Source organism: Salvia splendens, chromosome 19, assembly GCF_004379255.2.
Source record: "Salvia splendens isolate huo1 chromosome 19, SspV2, whole genome shotgun sequence".
Taxonomy (NCBI): domain Eukaryota; kingdom Viridiplantae; phylum Streptophyta; class Magnoliopsida; order Lamiales; family Lamiaceae; genus Salvia; species Salvia splendens.
This window is the reverse complement of record NC_056050.1, coordinates 20,976,047-20,995,386: the sequence shown is the minus strand read 5'-3', so window position 1 is coordinate 20,995,386 and position 19,340 is coordinate 20,976,047. Positions and strand designations below refer to the sequence as shown.

The 19,340-nt window shown below is 42.4% G+C and overlaps 2 protein-coding genes and 2 pseudogenes across 3 annotated transcripts; 2 read left to right on the top strand and 2 right to left on the bottom strand.

The window, feature by feature from the left end:
• The first annotated feature begins 7,085 nt into the window (after window positions 1-7,085).
• On the top strand, window positions 7,086-8,703 carry LOC121778178 (annotated as a pseudogene).
• On the bottom strand, window positions 8,602-9,991 carry LOC121778177 (annotated as a pseudogene).
• Window positions 9,992-10,351: 360 nt separating this feature from the next.
• On the top strand, window positions 10,352-14,291 carry LOC121778545 (RNA polymerase sigma factor sigC-like). 2 transcript variants are annotated; one of them, XM_042175919.1, is made up of 8 exons: window positions 10,352-10,575; window positions 11,883-12,040; window positions 12,165-12,350; window positions 12,465-12,728; window positions 12,822-13,052; window positions 13,296-13,436; window positions 13,521-13,721; window positions 13,903-14,291. In XM_042175919.1, exons 1-8 carry the CDS (start codon window positions 10,485-10,487, stop codon window positions 14,188-14,190), a joined length of 1,560 nt encoding a protein of 519 aa, XP_042031853.1. In that variant the 5' UTR covers window positions 10,352-10,484; the 3' UTR covers window positions 14,191-14,291. The 2 variants fall into 2 exon arrangements, with proteins under 2 accessions (XP_042031853.1, XP_042031852.1); XM_042175918.1 differs by having other exon boundaries at window positions 10,353-10,575; window positions 12,165-12,728.
• A 1,401-nt stretch (window positions 14,292-15,692) lies between these two features.
• On the bottom strand, window positions 15,693-16,479 carry LOC121779150. Its single transcript, XM_042176483.1, has 2 exons — window positions 16,381-16,479; window positions 15,693-16,299 (listed from the first exon to the last, which is right to left on the bottom strand). Exons 1-2 carry the CDS (start codon window positions 16,477-16,479, stop codon window positions 15,784-15,786), a joined length of 615 nt encoding a protein of 204 aa, XP_042032417.1. The 3' UTR covers window positions 15,693-15,783.
• Window positions 16,480-19,340: the final 2,861 nt, after the last annotated feature.

Below are 19,340 nucleotides of genomic sequence, written 5' to 3'. Positions count from 1 at the left end.
ATTATGTAGCTACAATTTTATAAAATCTCGATTAAGAGCATCCGCAATGGGCGGACGATGGCACGCCCGATGGCACGCATCGTCCGCGCCATCCATCGTCCGCACCCATTGCGGGTGCGTGCCATAGGGCGCAGACGATAGTCGCGCCCTATACTTCGGTCGCGGAGGATAGCGCGGACGATGGTCATCGTCCGCGCTATCGTCCGCCCCATTGCGGCTGTCACGGACGATGGCCATCGTCCGCCCCATTGTGGAGGTCGCGGACGATCGACGCGGACGATGGCACGCGGTTTTGATTTTCTATTTAAATCTCGTTTCTCATTCAGTTGTGCATACGAACATATCGACTCTCTCTTTACATATTCTCTCTCTACATCCAACCAAAATGAATCTCGGCGACGACACCAATAGTTCTAGTTCGTTTGAATCCGGTGGTTCGCTTGACGAAGCATTAGATGCAGCCGTTGAAGAGGCCATGGCAGCATGCTATGCGCAAATGCAGCGCGAGAAGGAGGCGGCCGCCGCGGCGGCTGAGCAAGTCCATTGGCCTATTCGACATAGGTCGTATGTCCGACGCGACCACCAGGAAGCTCACAGACGTCTGGTTGAAGACTATTTTGCCGATCAACCGCGATGGGGCCCGACTGTTTTCCGCCGCCGGTTTAGAATGTCGAAGTACCTTTTTCTCAGCATTGTTCGTACATTGTCTTCACGTGATGAATACTTCACGTTTCGGGAGGACGGCATCGGGAAACCCGGCCTTACACCATTGCAAAAGTGCACGACTGCTATTCGTCAGTTGGCATACGGCACCTCGGCGGACCTTTTTGACAAGTACCTCCACTGTGGGGAGACTACAGGCCGCGAGTGTCTGAAGAGCTTTTGTCGGGGGATAGTAGAGGCCTATGGCGACACATATTTGCGCAAGCCGACAACCACTGATTGCCAGGGTCTGATGCAGATGCACGAGAGGGCGCACGGGTTTCCCGGGATGCTCGGGAGCATCGACTGTATGCACTGGGAGTGGAAGAATTGTCCTACAGCGTGGAGAGGCCAATTCACAAGTGGATACAAGGGCAGCCACCCGACGATGATCCTCGAAGCCGTCGCTGACCATCGGCTCTGGATCTGGCATGCTTACTTCAGCGTAGCCGGGTCGAACAACGACATCAACGTCCTCAACTCGTCCACCCTCTTCACCGACCAATGTAACGGCAACGGCCCGGCCATCGAGTTCACTGCCAACAGACGCCAATACCATATGGGGTACTACTTGGCCGATGGCATCTACCCACGGTGGCCAGTTTTCCTAAAGACGGTCAGCTGCCCAATTGGTGAGAAGAGGGTTTTATTTGCGCTGTTGAAAGATATGAGTATTATTCATTCAACTTGTTCAGAGAATTAATAGGTACGCCTCCTTTAAATAGGCCAATGGTTACATAAAATTGGCAAGATTTGCCATAAAACTCATTCCCTAATTAATTTTTTTTCCTTGCTTACCTATTTTCCTTACTTACATATTTTCCTTTCTAACACTCCCCCTCAAGTTAAGTAATGGGATTACCGATACTTAACTTGCCCAATACCTCATGGAAGCTTCTTGCATCGACAGCTTTCGTGAGTATATCCGCCAACTAATCTTCAGATCTCACAAAAGGAAGTTCTACCGTCTTGGCCTCTATATTGTCCTTGATCAAATGTCGATCCACCTTGACATGTTTTGTCCGATCATGCTGAACTGGATTTTCAAATATACTAATTGCCGCCTTATTATCACAGAACAACTTACATGACTTCTGTGAGTTTAAGTTCAACTCAGTCATCAATTTCCTCAGCCACAGAATCTCAGTCAACCCACTCTTAATCCCTCGAAATTCAGCTTCTGCACTTGACAAGGCTACCACTTTTTGTTTTTTGCTTCTCCACGTGACAAGATTTCCTCCCACAAAGGTAAAATATCCAGCAGTTGATTTTCTGTCATTTGGGTTCCCTGCCCAATCAACATCCGTGAATCCATGAATCTCTAAATGTCCATGATTCTCGAATAGAATCTCATGGTTCGCTGTCCCTTTCAGATATCGAACAATCCTCAGTGTTGCTTCCCAGTGAGCTACTTGAGGTGCATGCATAAACTGACTAACTACTCCAACTGCATAAGCTATGTCGGGTCTAGTGTGGGATAGGTATATCAATTTCCCAACTAAACGTTGATATCTCGTGCGGTGAGTGGCTTCAGCTCCTTCAACTATCCGCAGACCATGATTCTGAACCATAGGAGTATCTGCTGGCTTACAGTCTAGTAGTCCTGTCTCGGTTAACAAGTCAAGTACATATTTCCTCTGACTGATGAAGATCCCCTTCTTTGACCTTAGCACTTCTATACCCAGAAAGTACTTTAGTAATCCCAAGTCCTTCATTTCAAACTCTGCAAACAAATTCTTCCTTAGCTTGCTTATTTCCTCTTCATCATCTCCCGTGAGAATCATGTCATCTACATAGATGATGAGGCACGTAATCTTTCCATCTCTTTTCTTCAAGAATAATGTATGGTCTGAGTTGCTTTGTTCATACCCATACTTCTTCATTGCCTCAGAGAATCTCCCAAACCAAGCTCTAGGTGACTGCTTTAGCCCATATAGTGTTCGTTTTAGTTTGCAAATTTTTCCTCCTTCGAAATCTCCAACAAATCCAGGTGGTGGCTCCATGTAAATGGGCTTCTTCAGTTCCCCATGTAAGAATGCGTTTGTCACGTCAAACTGATGTAGTGGCCATTCCCTGACTGCCGCTATTGAGAAGAGCACTCGAATAGTACTCATTTTTGCTACCGGTGAGAATGTTTCAGCATAATCAACTCCATAAGTCTGAGTGTATCCTTTGGCCACAAGTCTCGCCTTATACCTTTCAATCGACCCACCTGGCCTCCGTTTGATAGTGAAGACCCATCTGCATCCCACAGTTCGAACTCCATCAGGTTTAAGACATACTTCCCATGTATTGTTCTTCATCAGAGCCCGCATTTCTACTAGCATTGCTTCTCGCCAGTAAGCAATTTTCATAGCCTCCTCGGCCGTATATGGGATTTCTTCTTCTTCGTAAAGTGCTGCTTCAAACGCCCTAGCCATCTCTGTTAGATTTGCTTTAGCCATATTCGCCATAGAATATCGGCTTCTACTAATCCTCTCAGGACTGTATCTCTTAGCCGGGACCCCACGAGTAGTTCTGTTGGGGAGTATATAGCGGCCGGTATCACCATCAATTGCTTCATTCTCATTCCCGTCTACACCAAAAGTGTCAGGAGTAATAACTGTATTATCTGAGCTAGTTTCAGGAATTACCTCGGATATCACTGGAGGAGGACTCGATTCAGGCGTAGGCGGTTTAGGAGGCTCTACAGCAGATGTGACTGACTCGGCAGTGACACTAGCTTGTTCTGTTGGTTCCACGTTCGAGATACTTGGATGTGGCATCGGAAAACTGAGGGGTCCAATTTTATCACACTCCCCCTGAACAGCACTCCCCCTGACCCCGAGGTTGGGTGTGATAGAAGTATTCACTTTCTAGAAAATTACAATTCATGGTTGTTATAACCTTCCTAGACCCCGGGTGATAGCATCGATAGCCCTTCTGATTTACCCCATACCCCAAAAAAACACATTTTATTGCACATGCAGAAAATTTTCCTCTTTCGTGTTTCGGTACATGCACATAAACGGAACAACCAAAGATTTTGAGCGGAAGTATGAGAGGTGGGGGAATATCAGTAAGGGATGCGAGAATCTGCAAAGGAGTTTTCATACCCAAAATTTTTGTAGGCAAACGATTAATCAGGTAGACAGCAGTGGCAACAGCTTCGGGCCATAAAAATTTAGGAACATTTGAGTAAAAAAACAGGGCTCTCGTGACCTCTAGGATTATCCTATTCTTTCGTTTAGCTACAGCATTTTGTTCAGGAGTGTAAGAACAAGTAGTTTGATGAACTAACCCCTTTTCTTTAAAAAAATCAGTTATGTCTTTGTTAACAAATTCCCTACCATTATCGGATCTAAGAATTTTGATCGTGGTTAGGAATTGTGTCTGGATCATTGTAAAGAAACGGATAAATTTTTCAAAAACATCAGATTTATGCTTCAAAAAATATACCCAAGTCAATCTAGTACAGTCATCCACAAAAATGAGAAAATATTTAAAACCATGATCACCAACAATAGGAGCTGGACCCCAAACATCGGCATGCACTAGAGAAAAAATAGTCTTAACACGAGTATCACTTGATCTAAAGGATTGTCTGTGGTTTTTTGCCAAAACACAAGATTCGCAAGTAATATCCTTAAAATGGGAAAACTTTAGAAAAAGCAATTTTAAATAACCCGAGGATGGATGCCTCAATCTGCGGTGCCACAACCAAGCTTCCCGATTTGCAGATCCGTGAGCATGCATCGCGGTGCCACCTTGTTGAGTAATCTCATCCACATAATAAAGACCTTGACGCTCAGTGCCACGCCCAATTATCCTCCTCGTCCTGATATCCTGTAATACACAGAAATTTGGATGCATTAGTAACGTACAGTTTAATTCGTTCGTCACGTGGCTGATAGACATAAGTTTATGAGATAATTTGGGCACATAGAGGCAATTTGTAAGCTTCAGGGTTGGGGATATTTCAATGGTTCCACTCCCACCCACATCGGTCAACTCTCCATCGGCAGTTTGAATTTGGCTTTTAGTTGCCCCATTAAATTCACAAAAATCTTTCAGATCGTAGGTCATAGTATCAGTTGCCCCACAATCAAAAATCCACTCACTCTCCTTAGGGTCAATTTTACTTTGGGCAATGCATGCAATAGGTATATTTTCCAAGGGTGCAAAACGATTTGGGCTTAAGACGGAACTTTCAGACAGTTTTGGGGTCAAACGTGGAATATAGTTTTTTTGGGGTCCTAACTGTAATTTTCCCGGGTCATATTGCATATATTCTGAACTATAAGGACCAGAAATTAAATTACTCATGCTTTGGGGTTTATTCTGAAAATCAAATTGGGGATCGGGGTTTCTCAACCCCAATCTGTTACCTCCATATGACCCGCCTCCTTTCTTCTCCGCGAAGGCTGCCTCGCCAGGCCTGCCGCCTCCACCCGGTTGAGGACCGGTATCTCCTGCTCTCCCACGGGTGTTAGTCATCTCCCTATTCCCTGCTCCTTGCAGAAATAATCCGCCTCCATCTTCGACTCCGATGGCTAATCGAGCTTTAGCCTTTTGATTTTCATCCCATCATTCCGGAAATCCAACGAGGAGGAAACATGTATCTCGAGTATGTCTTTGTTTTTCGCAATGAGAGCACCAAAATTTTGATTTGTCGGGTTTGAAACCTCCTTGGCGATTGGGCTGTTGCGCGGCGGTTCGTGGTGGTGGCTGTTTTGGTCGCGGTGGTGGCTGGTTTCTTACGGTGAAACCGTGTCCGACTTGGCCCGATGATGATCCATCGTTGATTGCGCCGGTCTGGAGATCGATGTCTGCTACCGGCATGATTTTCAACCGCGTAGCTTCTCGTTTTACCAGACCGTATGCGGTCTCGGCTGAGGGCAACGGGGTTTCCTTGAGAATATCCCTTCGGATCCCGTCATATCTTGCATTCAAGCCTGTTAAGAATTTGAACAGCCGTCTTGTTGCTACATACGTTCGAAGTTGGCTAATCCCCTTGTTGCAGCAATCCACAGGTTGATGTTGGCATCGGTCAATTTCAACCCAGATTCCGTGGAGATGTCGCCAATATGTTTCTAGCCCATGTTCCCCTTGCACGATTCGGCCTGCCTTTTCCTCTAGATCGTACAACAGATATGGATCTGCAGTACTTTCGAATGTAGTTTGTAGGCTCTCCCACAGAGCTTGCGCGGTTTGGTGATGTGCAAAGTCGACAACAATTTTTGTTTCGACGTTGTCAATTATCCATGAGAACACTGTCATATCGGCTTCCTCCCATTCTGTGTACCCCTTCATTCCAGGTTCCGGCGGCTGCGGTGTACCGGTGATATACCTGTTTGCTCGTCTTCCCACGATGGCTACTCTCATCAGCCGTTTCCATATGGGATAATTCATCCCGTTGAGTTTAACGGCTAGAGTAACATTCTTACTCATCTTTAATCGTGTCTCCTCCATATTTGGTTTCTCTTCATCGTCTGACATGTTGCAGGTTGAAAATAACCGCCTTCTTGGTCGGGAAAGGTATTAGGCTATGATGATTTTGTTATGAGCCTTTGCTCTAGTACCATGTTGAAAGATATGAGTATTATTCATTCAACTTGTTCAGAGAATTACAATAGGTACGCCTCATTTAAATAGGCCAATGGTTACATAAAATTGGCAAGATTTGCCATAATACTCATTCCCTAATTAATTTTTTTTCCTTGCTTACCTATTTTCCTTACTTACATATTTTCCTTTCTAACATGCGCAAAAGCAGGAGGCGGCGCGGAACGATGTCGAGCGGGCATTTGGGGTGCTCCAATCACGGTGGGCAATTGTGAAAGGGCCGGCTCGTTTCTGGTACAAGGAAGTCATCGCCGATGTCATATATGCGTGCATAATCATGCACAACATGATAGTCGAGAGTGAAGGCGGAAGCATCACCGACTGGAATGAAGACGACCGTGCATCTAGCTCTTCCGGCACATCGACCGACACACCCGATAGAGGGTTACCGTTAGGCTTCGAAGATGTTCTATCTAGACAGGCCTCAATGCGCAACCAACAGGAGCATGCGCAGCTCATGTGTGACATGATTGAAGAAGTGTGGGCTCGTAACCGCCGTCGCTGAGTTTGCATTTTTTTAATTCGCATTGTAATGTATTAATTTTTATTAAATGAAGTTTATGAAATTTCGTATTTTAATGTATTATTTTTTTTAAAATTCGTATGGACTTTGTAAATATTAAAAAAATGATGACGTGGCGCGCTATAGGGTGCGCCTTAGGACGCCCCACTATAGGTGGAGAGGTAGGAGGATAAAACTGGTAGACGTGGCGCGCCTTAGGGCGCCCCATTGCTAATAGCCTAATGTTTGAAGAGCCCAATTCCTCCGATTAGGCCAAACTATTCAAAAGAAAATTACTCTTTCTCTCTCTGTGTCTCTCAATCACAAGAAATCTCTCCACGTCACACCCTCTCCACCGGCTTTCCCTCTCTCTCTGTCTCTCAATCACAAAAAATCTCTCCACGTCACACCCTCTCCACCGGCTTTCCCTCTCTCTCTGTCTCTCAATCACAAGAAATCTCTCCACGTCACACCCTCTCCACCGGCTTTCCCTCTTTCCAGAGTTGTCCACAAAAACCCAAGCATTCTGAGGTAAATCCTAGTTCCAGCTCTTTCTTTTGTGTTCTCTTGAATTAACCGGTGCGTAATCTAAGAGTGCAATCTGTTTTTTTACAATAACTTCTCGGCGAATCAATCGGCAGACTGGAATTTCTCTGTGATACTATCAAATACGTTGGATTTCTTCACTCCACAATATTAGTGTTTAGATTTTGCTTAAGTAGTTGCTTTTTCAGCTCGGTATGGTTTTTTAATATTGCTGAAATATTTCGAAAGAAATGGATACTACTTTGAATGCCATGATTTTACCGAACTGGATATGTAGGATTCACTCAATCGATCAACAATTGAACTGGAAGTCAAGTAATTTATGACCATACTTTGTGTGTGTGTGTGTGGTGAATGGTAATCAATGAATTTTAATGGAATAGTAGCTGGATCTTTGTTGTGTAGAATTGATATTTTCAATTATTGAATCAAGCATATGTGCATTATTCTTGAGAGTTGTTAATTTGTGTTGTCAATTATAGGGGATGTGATCAAGTTCATTTGATTCACCAGGAATAATTTATTTGTGTACCTTTGGCTCACGAGGTTTGATCCATGGGCACGCCGGAAACATCTAGAGAGCCTATCCTGGATGACGTAGGTGGGGCATTTGGGATGGGGGCGGTTGGTGGCGCAGCCTTCCATTTCTTGAAGGGAACCTACAACTCTCCTAAAGGCGAGCGTCTGGCCGGGGGCTCTCAAGCAGTACGCATGAACGCTCCTCGTGTTGGTGGCAGTTTCGCAGTGCGGGGTGGGCTCTTTTCCACCTTCGACTGCACAATGGTGTACATGCGGCAGAAGGAGGATCCTTGGAACTCGATCATAGCAGGTGCAGCAACGGGGGGATTCCTGCAGATGCGCCAGGGAATGGGTGCTGCCTCTCGGTCAGCATTGTTTACTTGCTTTGATTGAGGGAGCTGGGATTATGTTGAACAAGGTCATGAGTGCACCGCAGAACTTACCTCCCATGGAGGAGCCTGTTCCGAATGTGGCTGGATACCCCGGGCAAATGCCTGGTCGACCTTCAGCAAGCGTTGGCGGCTTGGGTGAGGGATCTTCTTCTTCGCCGTCATCACCATCTTCTTCTTCATGGCTTGGAAGCCTGTTTGGTAAGAAGGAAGAGACGGCGCCTAGCGATGGAAGTAAGACGAAGGTGTTGGAGAGCTTTGATTCTCCAACTCCTCCATCCTTCCGAGTACAAATGATGAAGAAGGGAAATCTGGCAAAAGAGATACTGTATATGCTGCTAACCACCAAAATTACGCATTTATTTTCATTAGCTTTATTGGAAATGGTTTACAGTTACAACTATAAGAATTAAAATTTCTCAACTACTGTACAAGTGAGGATCAATCTCAATCATGCTATAGCCATGGACCTTTTTAACAGCTAGATTTCTCATTCTTGCCTTCACCATGGAGCTATCATCCCATTTACCCTCTTCTTGATATACATTAGACAACAGTGTGTAAAACCCCGAATCATCCGAATCCATCTCCAAAACGTCTTCTTTAATGCTATCCAGAAAATCCATACGTCGATGGATCCTACACCCGTTCACCAATGCACCCCAAATGCTAGCATCTGCAGGGAAGAGCATCGAGCTAATGACCTCATACGCTCCACTAAGATCACCACCTTGACTCAGCAGATCAACCAAAACACCGTAATGCTCGGAACTGGGCGTGATTCCAAAATCCCTAACCATTGAGTTGAAGTAAAACTTCCCCTTTTCGACATATCCAGCATGACTGCAGGCTGAGAGAATATTCATGAATGATTTCATTTGGTTTTATTCCCAATTCCACCATTCTATTAACCAACAGTATTGAATCATCAACATAGCCGTGCATTGCATAACCCCCGATCATGGAACTCCAAGACACAACGCTCCACTCGGTCATGCTGTCAAAAACTCTCCGAGCCATATGAAGGTCTCCACAGCGAGCATACACGTTCACCAATGCCGTATCAACATACATATCTTTATCAACACCAAAAGTAATGAGCTTATGATGAATCCATCTCCCCTTATCAATGTAACCAAGATTCGAGCAAGCTTGAACTGTGCTCAAAAAGGCCACTTCATCCATGTCACGATATGTGGCATACATTTCATCAAAGAGAGTGAGAGCCTCATTAGAGCAACCATTTTGAGAGAACCCACACATCATAGAGTTCCAAGCTACAACACTCTCTTGTTGAACGTCGCAGAATATTTTAAATGCGGAGTTTATGAACCCACATTTGGAATACATGTCAATCAAGGCATTCCCAACAAACTCATCTGGGAGATAAGACAATGAATCAGACATCCCATTTCTGAGAGCTCGATCATTCCACAAGCCGATAGAGCAGGGGCCAAGGAAAACGAATCTGGTAATATTCCTTGAACCAACATTCCAACAAAAAGTGATAGAGCCTCCTCTGCCTTGTGTTCCCTGACACAACCTGATATCAAAGACCCGACAAGCATAAGCTAAGTTGCCACAGCTAGCCTAGCATACAGATCAATCAGTGAGGACCTAAGAAAATCTCTATCAAGCTCAATATTATTCCTCAAAACGTATCCATGAACAGATTCCCCTTCTCTAAGCCATCCTAGTCTAGTCGAGCACAAGAACACACGGCATTCATGAAAGAAAATATTGAGCTCTATATCTTTTTAATCAATTTATCATTTTCATTTTTTTTTGTGAAATTATATTCTGCGGTCACTATCCTAAATTAGAAGATATTTTTGTTAGCATATTATTTACTCAACTAAATATCTCTCGTTTTTCATAACTTTTAAATTTTACTTTAACTCGATTGTATAAAAATAATTTAATCAGAACTTCGAGCTACTTTACTTTTACCAAATAACTGAAACCCTTAAATTTGGTCGGACAAATAAACTAAACATCAAACGTTATTTTGTTCTCTTAAATACCGACTACTTATAGTAAAAGGGTAATGAATTTTGTGTAACACGGAAGTAAACGTGTGAAAGGGAACTGACCCCATGCTTGAGATGGGGAACCAGTGGCTGAGAGACATATACTCATCAGTTTTCATTATCAATAAATAAATATTTGGTGCTTACTCTATTTCCCCTCTGTTTCTTGCTTTCAAGAAACGATTTTTGTTGATGGGTTTTAGGCTAAACATCAAATGGGGGGGTCTCTCAGTTCAGTCGCCTCTCTCCACAAGTTCTTCATCTTTGCCTTCTTCATATTCTTGTGAGTCTCATCACTTCTTCAATTTTGATTTAGTTTTATATATGACTATTTAATTTATGTTGGTTTGGTTTGTCTTATGTTAATTTAGGTTCGTCTCATGATAGATTTTCTCAGTGATTCTGCTTCAACAAATGTTTTTATTAGTATTATAATTGGAAAAATATGAACTTTCAACTTAGGTAGTTTATGTGACGGTTTGGGATAAATTTTTCATTTAATTGCATATGGCATGACCAATGAGAAAAACAAATTGTGATATTTTCTAATATTTCCATGAGGATCAAGGCTATAAACTGAAATAATTTTGTTGGGTTAAGACTTAAGATTGATTCATAGACTAATGCATTGCATTCTAGATTCAAGATTGTGTATGAAGGCTTTACCTCTGTGTAAATTGTGATGAAAAGATTGTGATATTAGCTGAACTTCTTGTTTTCGACTCGGGAAAGGGCTATTCAGGTCATAGCTTGTAGTGGTTATGACAATGGTAGGGTAGGCTGAAGCTCCCCAAACACAAAAACTGTTATATATTCATGTAGGGATGTCGAACTCTTTTGCAATAACCGCCGTCTCAGTTTAGAAGGACAGTGGAGCCCTTCCAACATAATTTTCTAGTTCCAACACACTCATATACGAGACATCTTGTTTTCTCGAAATGTGTATCCCGTACCCTGAAAAATAGTCTGTTTTGTATCCCTTAGTCGTTCAGTGAGGGTTTATTCGTGAATCTGATGAGGCTTTATTCGTGAAGATTCTGATAAGCTGCTCTGCTCTCATCCTTTTGTTTCGATTCTATGCTGCAAGCAAGCATTTCTTTCTTGTTAATGTTTATGAGACTCTCTGAGCTGATAAGGCTCACTTTAATCTCCTCATAAAAGTAGAAGAAATGAAACTTCAAGTGATGTCAATATTATCACTATTATTATTTTTTTCCTGAAATTAAATTACTCTAGAAGTAACAGCTGAGTAATTCTACCCTTTATAATAGTAAGAGGGAACCCAAACTACTTTGTTTTGGGTTGTTTCGAGCTGAACAAATCTGTCACTTTCTTGGGGTTGAAAAGAATGAGTTAATTTTTATTGTTTCACCATTCTCTTAAGGTACAACTGCATGATTTCGATGGGGCCGATCATAGTAAATTTATCATGAATATGATACTTTTCACGGATGCTTAAATCTCTGCATCTAAACTCGTTCTGGTTTCCTATTTTTCTTGCCTCTCTTCAGAGAGAGGGTGTGACATGCCAACATGCATAAATACACAATAATCATGAAGTTCTATACTCTTCTTCATCTTACGACGCAGGTAGAGGCAGGGACGTTTCGTATATTATGGCGAGAGTATCTGCTGCTTCTGTCCTATATGGCGAGACCGAAACTCAAAACGATACTTCCAAGGCACAAGCTTCCTTGTCTTCCCATCAGCTCTTGGAGAAGTATTTCCTGGAAACTAGAGAATTAAAGGTTGTTTTTTGTTTGCTTTTAGTCCTTTTTGCATAACCGATGAATGTCTTACACATGTTTTTACTGATTCGTGTCGCTGTTGTCTTTAACACTCTTTTGCTCACTTTCTTATCTATTCATTCAGGTGGGACTTGGAAAGGGCTCCGGAGATAGTAGTGTGTACAGGTTACTTGATAACGACACTCAGCTTTCTAGCAAAGAGGATGAGTCTGTCTCCCTTACCACCGCACGAGCAATGCAAACATCACAGTACAGATTGTTGATGAAGAATCTCGATGTGTTGGAGTACATGTTTGCTGATTCTGACGTGGTAAGGTTGGAACGAGATATTCTGGAGCAATTAGAAAGACTCGGTGCTCTAAGATTGTTCAATTCATTTCTATCAAGTACCATAAAATCCTCGACTTCTTTTGATTTGTCTAAGGCTCCAACTGAGAATGTTGATGAGTCCAAGGTAAATGACTCGGTGGAGAATCGTACAGGCAAGGTGATTGTTCAATCTGGGAAAAAAGAACTCAGAAAATTGAGAAGAAACAGATCGTTGGAGAAGGAAAGTGCTATTTTGCAAGAATTGCCTTCAAATGATCTTCATAAGGCTAAACTTGCCCCTGCTAGAAGAAACTCGAGATCCAGAAACAAAAAGCTCAGGATTGCTGGGAACGAGGCAGAGATGTCAAGTGGAGTTAAGGTTGTTTCAATTTCTGTTATGCAAGCAGCGTTTTCGGCTCATTTGAGAAAAAAATAATTGTCTCATAGTTAAGTTAATGTTATTATATGATAGATGGTTGCAGAATTGGAAAAGCTGAGGGTGATACTGGAAAAGGATACCGGTAAAATGCCTAGGATGAGTAGCTGGGCCGAAGCTGCCGGAGTTGAGAAGAGTGAGCTGCAACGTCAGTTGCATTATGGATGGCTTTGTAGAGACGAGCTTTTAAGAAGCACGCGCTCCTTGGTTTTGTTTATTGCAAGAAATTACTGGGGACTTGGAGTAGCATTTGAAGATCTGATTCAGGTTCCTCCTTTTCTCTTTCTTTGTAATGTTTTGGTTAATAATTGAATCTGCCTCAGGAAAGCTCAACTTTCCTAAATCTATAACTATCAATCTTGACAAGTTAATAACCAAACTATGTGAAACTATGCAAATATGTCTCGAGATTTACTTGAAAGCCAAGTGGAATCAAACATGTAACTAGGTCGTGGAATTGGTCTCCATTGTCGTATCCAACTTTGACTCTGTAATCGTGTTGGTCTACAGGCGGGGTGGATAGGTGTCTTGCAAGGTGCAGAGAGATTTGATCAATCAAGAGGGTACAAATTCTCAACCTACGTCCAGTATTGGATCAGGAAGTCGATGTCAACATTGGTGGCGAGACATGCCAGAGGAGTCCGTGTCCCTGTACGTCCCGTTTGTTTACTACTTTTTCATCCATTCTATGTTCAGCAGAATCCATAACTTCAATTCTTTATACTTCTGTTGCAGTGCACATTGAGCAAGGCCATTAATCAAGTACAGAAAGCACGAAAGTCCCTTCGTACGAGCAATGGAAAGTATCCAGATGACTGTGAAATCGCCAAGTTTACTGGTCTCACCGTAGCTAAAATCGTCTCAGCTAGCAAATGCCTCAGGGTTGTGGGATCAATCAATGAGAAAATAGGGGAATCCACCAGCACTAAGTATATGGTAAGGGCCAAAGCTCGTAATCTTGGTTCGTTCATGTTTGTCGCCATACATTTCATTCGTGGATGAGCTATTTTGTTACTTCTAACGATGTCGATCAAAGTTGGCTCGGAAAAAAAAACCCGATTGGCTAAGTTGACATAGATTGTTGCTTCTCTGACCTCTTATCGTGACTATCTTGCAGGAGATCATACCGGATACATCGACGATGACCCCCGAAGAAGCGGTTTTCAGACAGCATATGATCAAGGATGTGCACACACTTCTCCATGGGTTGGATTCAAGAGAGAGAGAGGTAATAATCCTAAGATTCGGACTAGGTAAGAGTCAATGCAAATCTCTGGAGGAAATAGGGAGGCGTTTCAGTGTGAGCAAAGAGTGGATAAGAAGAATAGAGAGGGCTGCTCTTACAAAACTGAGGAATGAGGAATCTCTCAAAATTTTGGACCACTATGTATATCTTAGTAGTTAGTTCTTGTCATGAATATATGAGGTTGTTGATGATTTATATATTTCTTGTATAGAAATGATGATTATAGATGAAATTATGTTCATGGTGGGTGTTTTGTTTGCTGCCATTCTTGATTAATAGAAACTCCACCACCACATAACCGAGAAAATCGCGTTTATAGGCGACTTGGCCTTTAAAATAACGCAAGTGTACCCATTTTGTTAACAATTCCATTTATGGGAAAAACGCCGATGAAATTGGCGTGTTTATAAGTAAAAACGCCAGTGAAATTGGCGTGTCTATACGCAAACACGCCAACATAGTTGGCGTGTTACATAGGGACCGTATCTTGCTCGTATTTTTACCAAACTACTTAAATTTGAACACGCCAATCTTGATGGCGTCTTTACGATATAAAACGCCAAGGTCATTGGCGTGTTTAACGTAAAAAACGCCAATCTGATTGGCGTTTTTGGGTTGAACTATATTTCTCAGATCTCCCCCAAAATCGCAGACCCTAATCACATTTCCTCCCTCCCCAAAACGCGAAAAACCTTCCCAAAGCTGAAAAACGCGAAAACGCTTGCCTTGGTCGGGTCAACCCGGTGGTGGATTGAAGCGTGTAGATTTCTATTTTGGCCTTCACCTCCACCAAGATCGGCAGTTCGAGGTCGGCATTCTGTCAGCCACACTGGTGGTACAGGCGACGACATTGGGCTCAGTGATATCCCACATTCTCCACCTAGGTCTTCTGTGCGAGACGATTATTTCGGGGTTGATTTAGAGAATGTCGTTGTGCAAGATACTCCTCCGTCTAGACTCTCCACCGCCAGAATCGGGAAGGGTATCCGTAGCTTCTTTACCCGGAGAAGGCGAGACAATTGAATGTGTAACAACTATTTAGTTGAATTGAACATTGTTCTGTTTATTCTTTATAATTGTGGCTATTTATTGATTTGAGCATTGTAACGTGTTACTCTTCAAAATTTTCCGAAAAATTTTTCCCAAGGTAAAAACGCCATCGATGTTGGCGTTTTCCACTAAAAACGCCAACATCAGTGGCGTGTTATTTCAGAATGTCCGCTCATACGTAGGAAAAATGGGCAAAATTTTGATCAAGGTAAAAACGCCATCGACAGTGGCGTTTTCCACTTAAAACGCCAATAATATTGGCGTCTTTTTAAACACGCCAACGACAGTGGCGTGTTTATGCAGAATGTCCGCTTCAACTAAGGAAAAATTGGCAAAATTTTTCCCAATGTAAAAACGCCATCTTCGTTGGCGTTTTCTACTAAAAACGCCAATATTATTGGCGTCTTTTAAAACACGCCACTGTCAGTGGCGTATTTATGCAGAATGGGCACGACGTTGGGAAATTTGGCAAAATTTTTAGCAAGGTAAAAACGCCAATAATATTGGCGTTTTATACAAAATCTTAGTACAACTAAAAGGCCAACTGGGAATGGCGTGTTTGTTCCTATCGTCGACCAATAAGTAATATAAAGAGTTCAAAATATAAATATGAATACGTGTAAAAAGAGGATCAAATCGTCTAATATAACGAGTTCAAATCAATGAAAAACAACCAATATCAATACAAAGTATCAAATTAGTTTAATCATCTCGCCGTTTCCGCATAAACAAACCCCGTATCCCCTTCCCAATTTTGGATGTAGATCTAGGGATCCTTGAGGGAGGAGTATCTTGAACAACAGCGTTCTCTAGATCCACCCCAAAAATGTCATCTTGCACAGACGACCGCGGTGGAGAAGTGGGGACATCACTGAGGCCAATGTCGTCGCCGGTACCACCGGTGTGGCTGACAGAATGACGGCCTCGAACTGCAGATGTAGGTGGAGGTGGTTCCACAAAATCGTCATCGGAGCGGTGTACGGGCTGAGATGACGACTCTCCGCAGGCGGTTTTCTTTTTGGTTCGTCGTTTTGCCTTTTGCCTTACGGGTACGTCCACGTCCATTGCAGAGCGCTGCGAAGGACGGTAGTCCATCCGCTCAGCCTCTCCGGATATCCGCAGTCCTTCTTCAATCATCCTCGAAATGGTTCCCAAAGCCGGATGTTCTGTCGTATCTTGGCCACTTAGAAAGTGGCGCACGTTGTGAAGTGTCTCCACCTACAATTATCAAAGTTAAATACATATCATAATATGAATTTTAATAATTAACTAGGGTTTGGTTAAGTATGAATAATTTACCGCGAATCTATGAGAAGATGCCGTTTCGTGGAAGCCATGTTCAGCATGCACGCCGAGTTTGGTTAAATACACAACAGTTATCTGCCGAAACCAATCCATATATTCTTCGGTTGCAACGGGCTCATCACTGTACTCCAGGTCAGTCCACACCAAAAAGTGTCTGTTGTCCCACTCCTGTATATAATTGGCGTGCTAATCAACCCAATTTCGACCAGCTTTTCCACGGCGATCCTATTTCGCAAAATCAGTACCGTGGAACCGGGGGAGTTGCGGGATATACGGTTGGACAATCCCAAATTGGCGCAACACTCGGTGTGGCAGGTGTGGCTCAGCCAGATTCCAGCAAATAAGCATTGTTATGGATATCCATACAGGACGACCGGCATCACAACTTTCCGGCAACTGCCGTTGGAGATAAGGCATCCAAATAAACTACATGTAACACAAATTTATTCAAATTAATTTCAATAAAAAACAACAAACAAAAAATAGTTTATAAGTATATGAAGTACCTGGTTGGCATGCATCATGGAGAACTGATCTCGGAAATTTTCAATACAATGTCCGGGTGCTTTTACATATGACGACGGACCATTCCATCTACAAAATGTAAATTATGAGCGAATAACACGAAGACTGATGAACATAAAGCTTAAAAAATGAATTAGTGAACAACTTACGCGCTTGCACATGGTAGATAGTCTGTATGCACGGGATCTAGCATCCTCGGTCTAATATTTGGGATTCTCTCCCAAGCCCACAGCTGTAATAGAGTTAAGGCTCCCCCGACATCCGTCCTCTTAGCAACGGCAGCTTCACACAAATTGTGGTACAAGCAAGCAAACGTCGCACCACCCCAGCTATAGGTAGAACACCGTTCTATATCCATGAAAAATTGCAAGTAGAAGAACGGAATTTTATTTCCGGTGGCATTCGGGATCATCCGACCACCAAGTAATAGCAGACAGTAGATACGAGCCCGCTGAGCATATATGTTGTGTTCGTGCTCATCATTCAGCTCAATCCTCAATTGACGCGATAAGCTAGTCTGCTTAAAAGACATTTCCTTCAACTCGGATGCGTCCGGTATGAATCCTAGAAAATCCAAACACCTATCCTGCCAATATCCCAGTTGTGTCGGGGGGATGTAACCCATCACAGCCTCTCCATCAACTTTCAGGCCCCATAAAACCTCCACGTCTTCCAATGTTACAGTCGCTTCACCGACTGGGAAGTGAAACGTGTGAGTCTCTGGCCTCCAACGTTCAATCAAAGCGGTGATCAGATGGTGGTCAATTTCCTTTGGCTGACCACACCTCAATAAACCGCCGAACCCCATCTGGTCCACTAGTGCCAAACCACGGTGATATATGGGAACATTCCAAATTATTCCTTCATATCGTCGGCAGCGTACGTATTCGGATGGAACTCCTGCCCATATGTTATTAGAGACGTGTTGTCTCTGAAGATACAGTACAGAAGGATCCGCAGGACCACACGCAAGCCGACGAGCTAGGGTCGAAGATGATGCCATAATTTACCTACACAGCATTCAATAATTACATACAATTTAATCCAATTTCACAAAATGGAACACCAAAATCAAATAATTCACAATACACAAATTCACCTACACAACATTTCACACTCAAAATCATAACACAATTCATCTACACAAAATTGACAATTTCAATTACAAATTTGTCCAACCTAACAATTTCAATTTGTCCAATTTCAATTTGACAAACCTAACAATATAAACAAATTTAACAATTCAAACTAATCAACATACATCAACCAAAACTCACATATACCAAAACAATTTGCCCATTTTTTAGCTATAACAACCCTAGGGTTTAGGTTTATAATCAATTTTATACACAAATTCACTTAAACCCAAACAATCCAACATAATAATCAACAATAATGTCATTCAACCGATCCAAAATGCATAATATTTCAACTCAATTCACAACCCATTACAATATTTCAACTAATATTGTAAAAGATAAGCATACTAACCGAAGAAAATATATGAATCTGGAGAAGAATAGCACCGATTGATGAATGGAGTGCGAAATGACGGAGAGGAGGGCGAATTCGCGGAGATTGGCGCTGCTCGGAGAAAAATCGCAAAGTGTGGTGTGCTGTGATGTTTTCGCGATTTGGGGGTGGAGGCTGCTATATCAGCCTGTTAAAACACGCCACTCAAATTGGCGTTTTTTGGTTAAACACGCCGATGTTATTGGCGTCTTTCCTTTTAAACACGCCGATGTCATTGGCGTGTTTTATATACTACACGCCAACACCAATGGCGTGTTTTAACGTAATGATCATTGGAAAGAATACGCCCAAAATACGGCACAAGTATAAAACGTCAACTATGTTGGCGTGTTTAAGTATAGACACGCCAATGTCACTGGCGTTTTTACTTATAAACACGCCAATTTCATCGGCGTTTTTCCCATAAATGGAATTGTTATCAAAATGGGTACATTTGCGTTATTTTAAAGGCAAAGTGCCCTATAAACGCGATTTCCTCCACATAACCATTCTTGATGATCGAGGGGTTTCTATGGTTTTTTAGCTATGGGCCCATTCAAAATGCAAACCTTTTTCAAATTGTATATGGATCTACATCGGAGTAAGTATTTACTCTTTTCAAGCTTTTATGCTTGAACGACTGAAGAGATTGATCATGTCATATTTGAAGTGTCAAGAATGTGAGCCAATAGATAATGATTTCAATGTGATTTTATAATGATTTCGAATTTACATGTCACTTTCAATGACAGTTGACAACAATCCTTGAAAATCTCAAAAATTCCAAATAACTTAATTTCATATAACTCTCTTGATTTTAATAATTTTTTTCAAATACCACGTATCAAATCTCAGTTGCATACGTACGGATGAAGAAATTTGTACGAAAATGTAATTTGTATATACTTATAATGACG

What these genes read in the sequence shown, in the direction of transcription:
- LOC121778545 (XM_042175918.1), top strand. Translation starts at nt 10,485, where the DNA reads ATGGGTTTTAGGCTAAACATCAAATGGGGGGGTCTCTCAGTTCAGTCG. An exon ending in TTTGCCTTCTTCATATTCTT is followed by an intron (nt 10,576 to 11,882) that starts GTGAGTCTCATC and finishes CTTACGACGCAG; the next exon opens with GTAGAGGCAGGGACGTTTCG. An exon ending in CCACCAGCACTAAGTATATG is followed by an intron (nt 13,722 to 13,902) that starts GTAAGGGCCAAA and finishes ACTATCTTGCAG; the next exon opens with GAGATCATACCGGATACATC.
- LOC121779150 (XM_042176483.1), bottom strand. Translation starts at nt 16,479, where the DNA reads ATGGATTGGTTTCGGCAGATAACTGTTGTGTATTTAACCAAACTCGGC. An exon ending in CATCTTCTCATAGATTCGCG is followed by an intron (nt 16,300 to 16,380) that starts GTAAATTATTCA and finishes TGATAATTGTAG; the next exon opens with GTGGAGACACTTCACAACGT.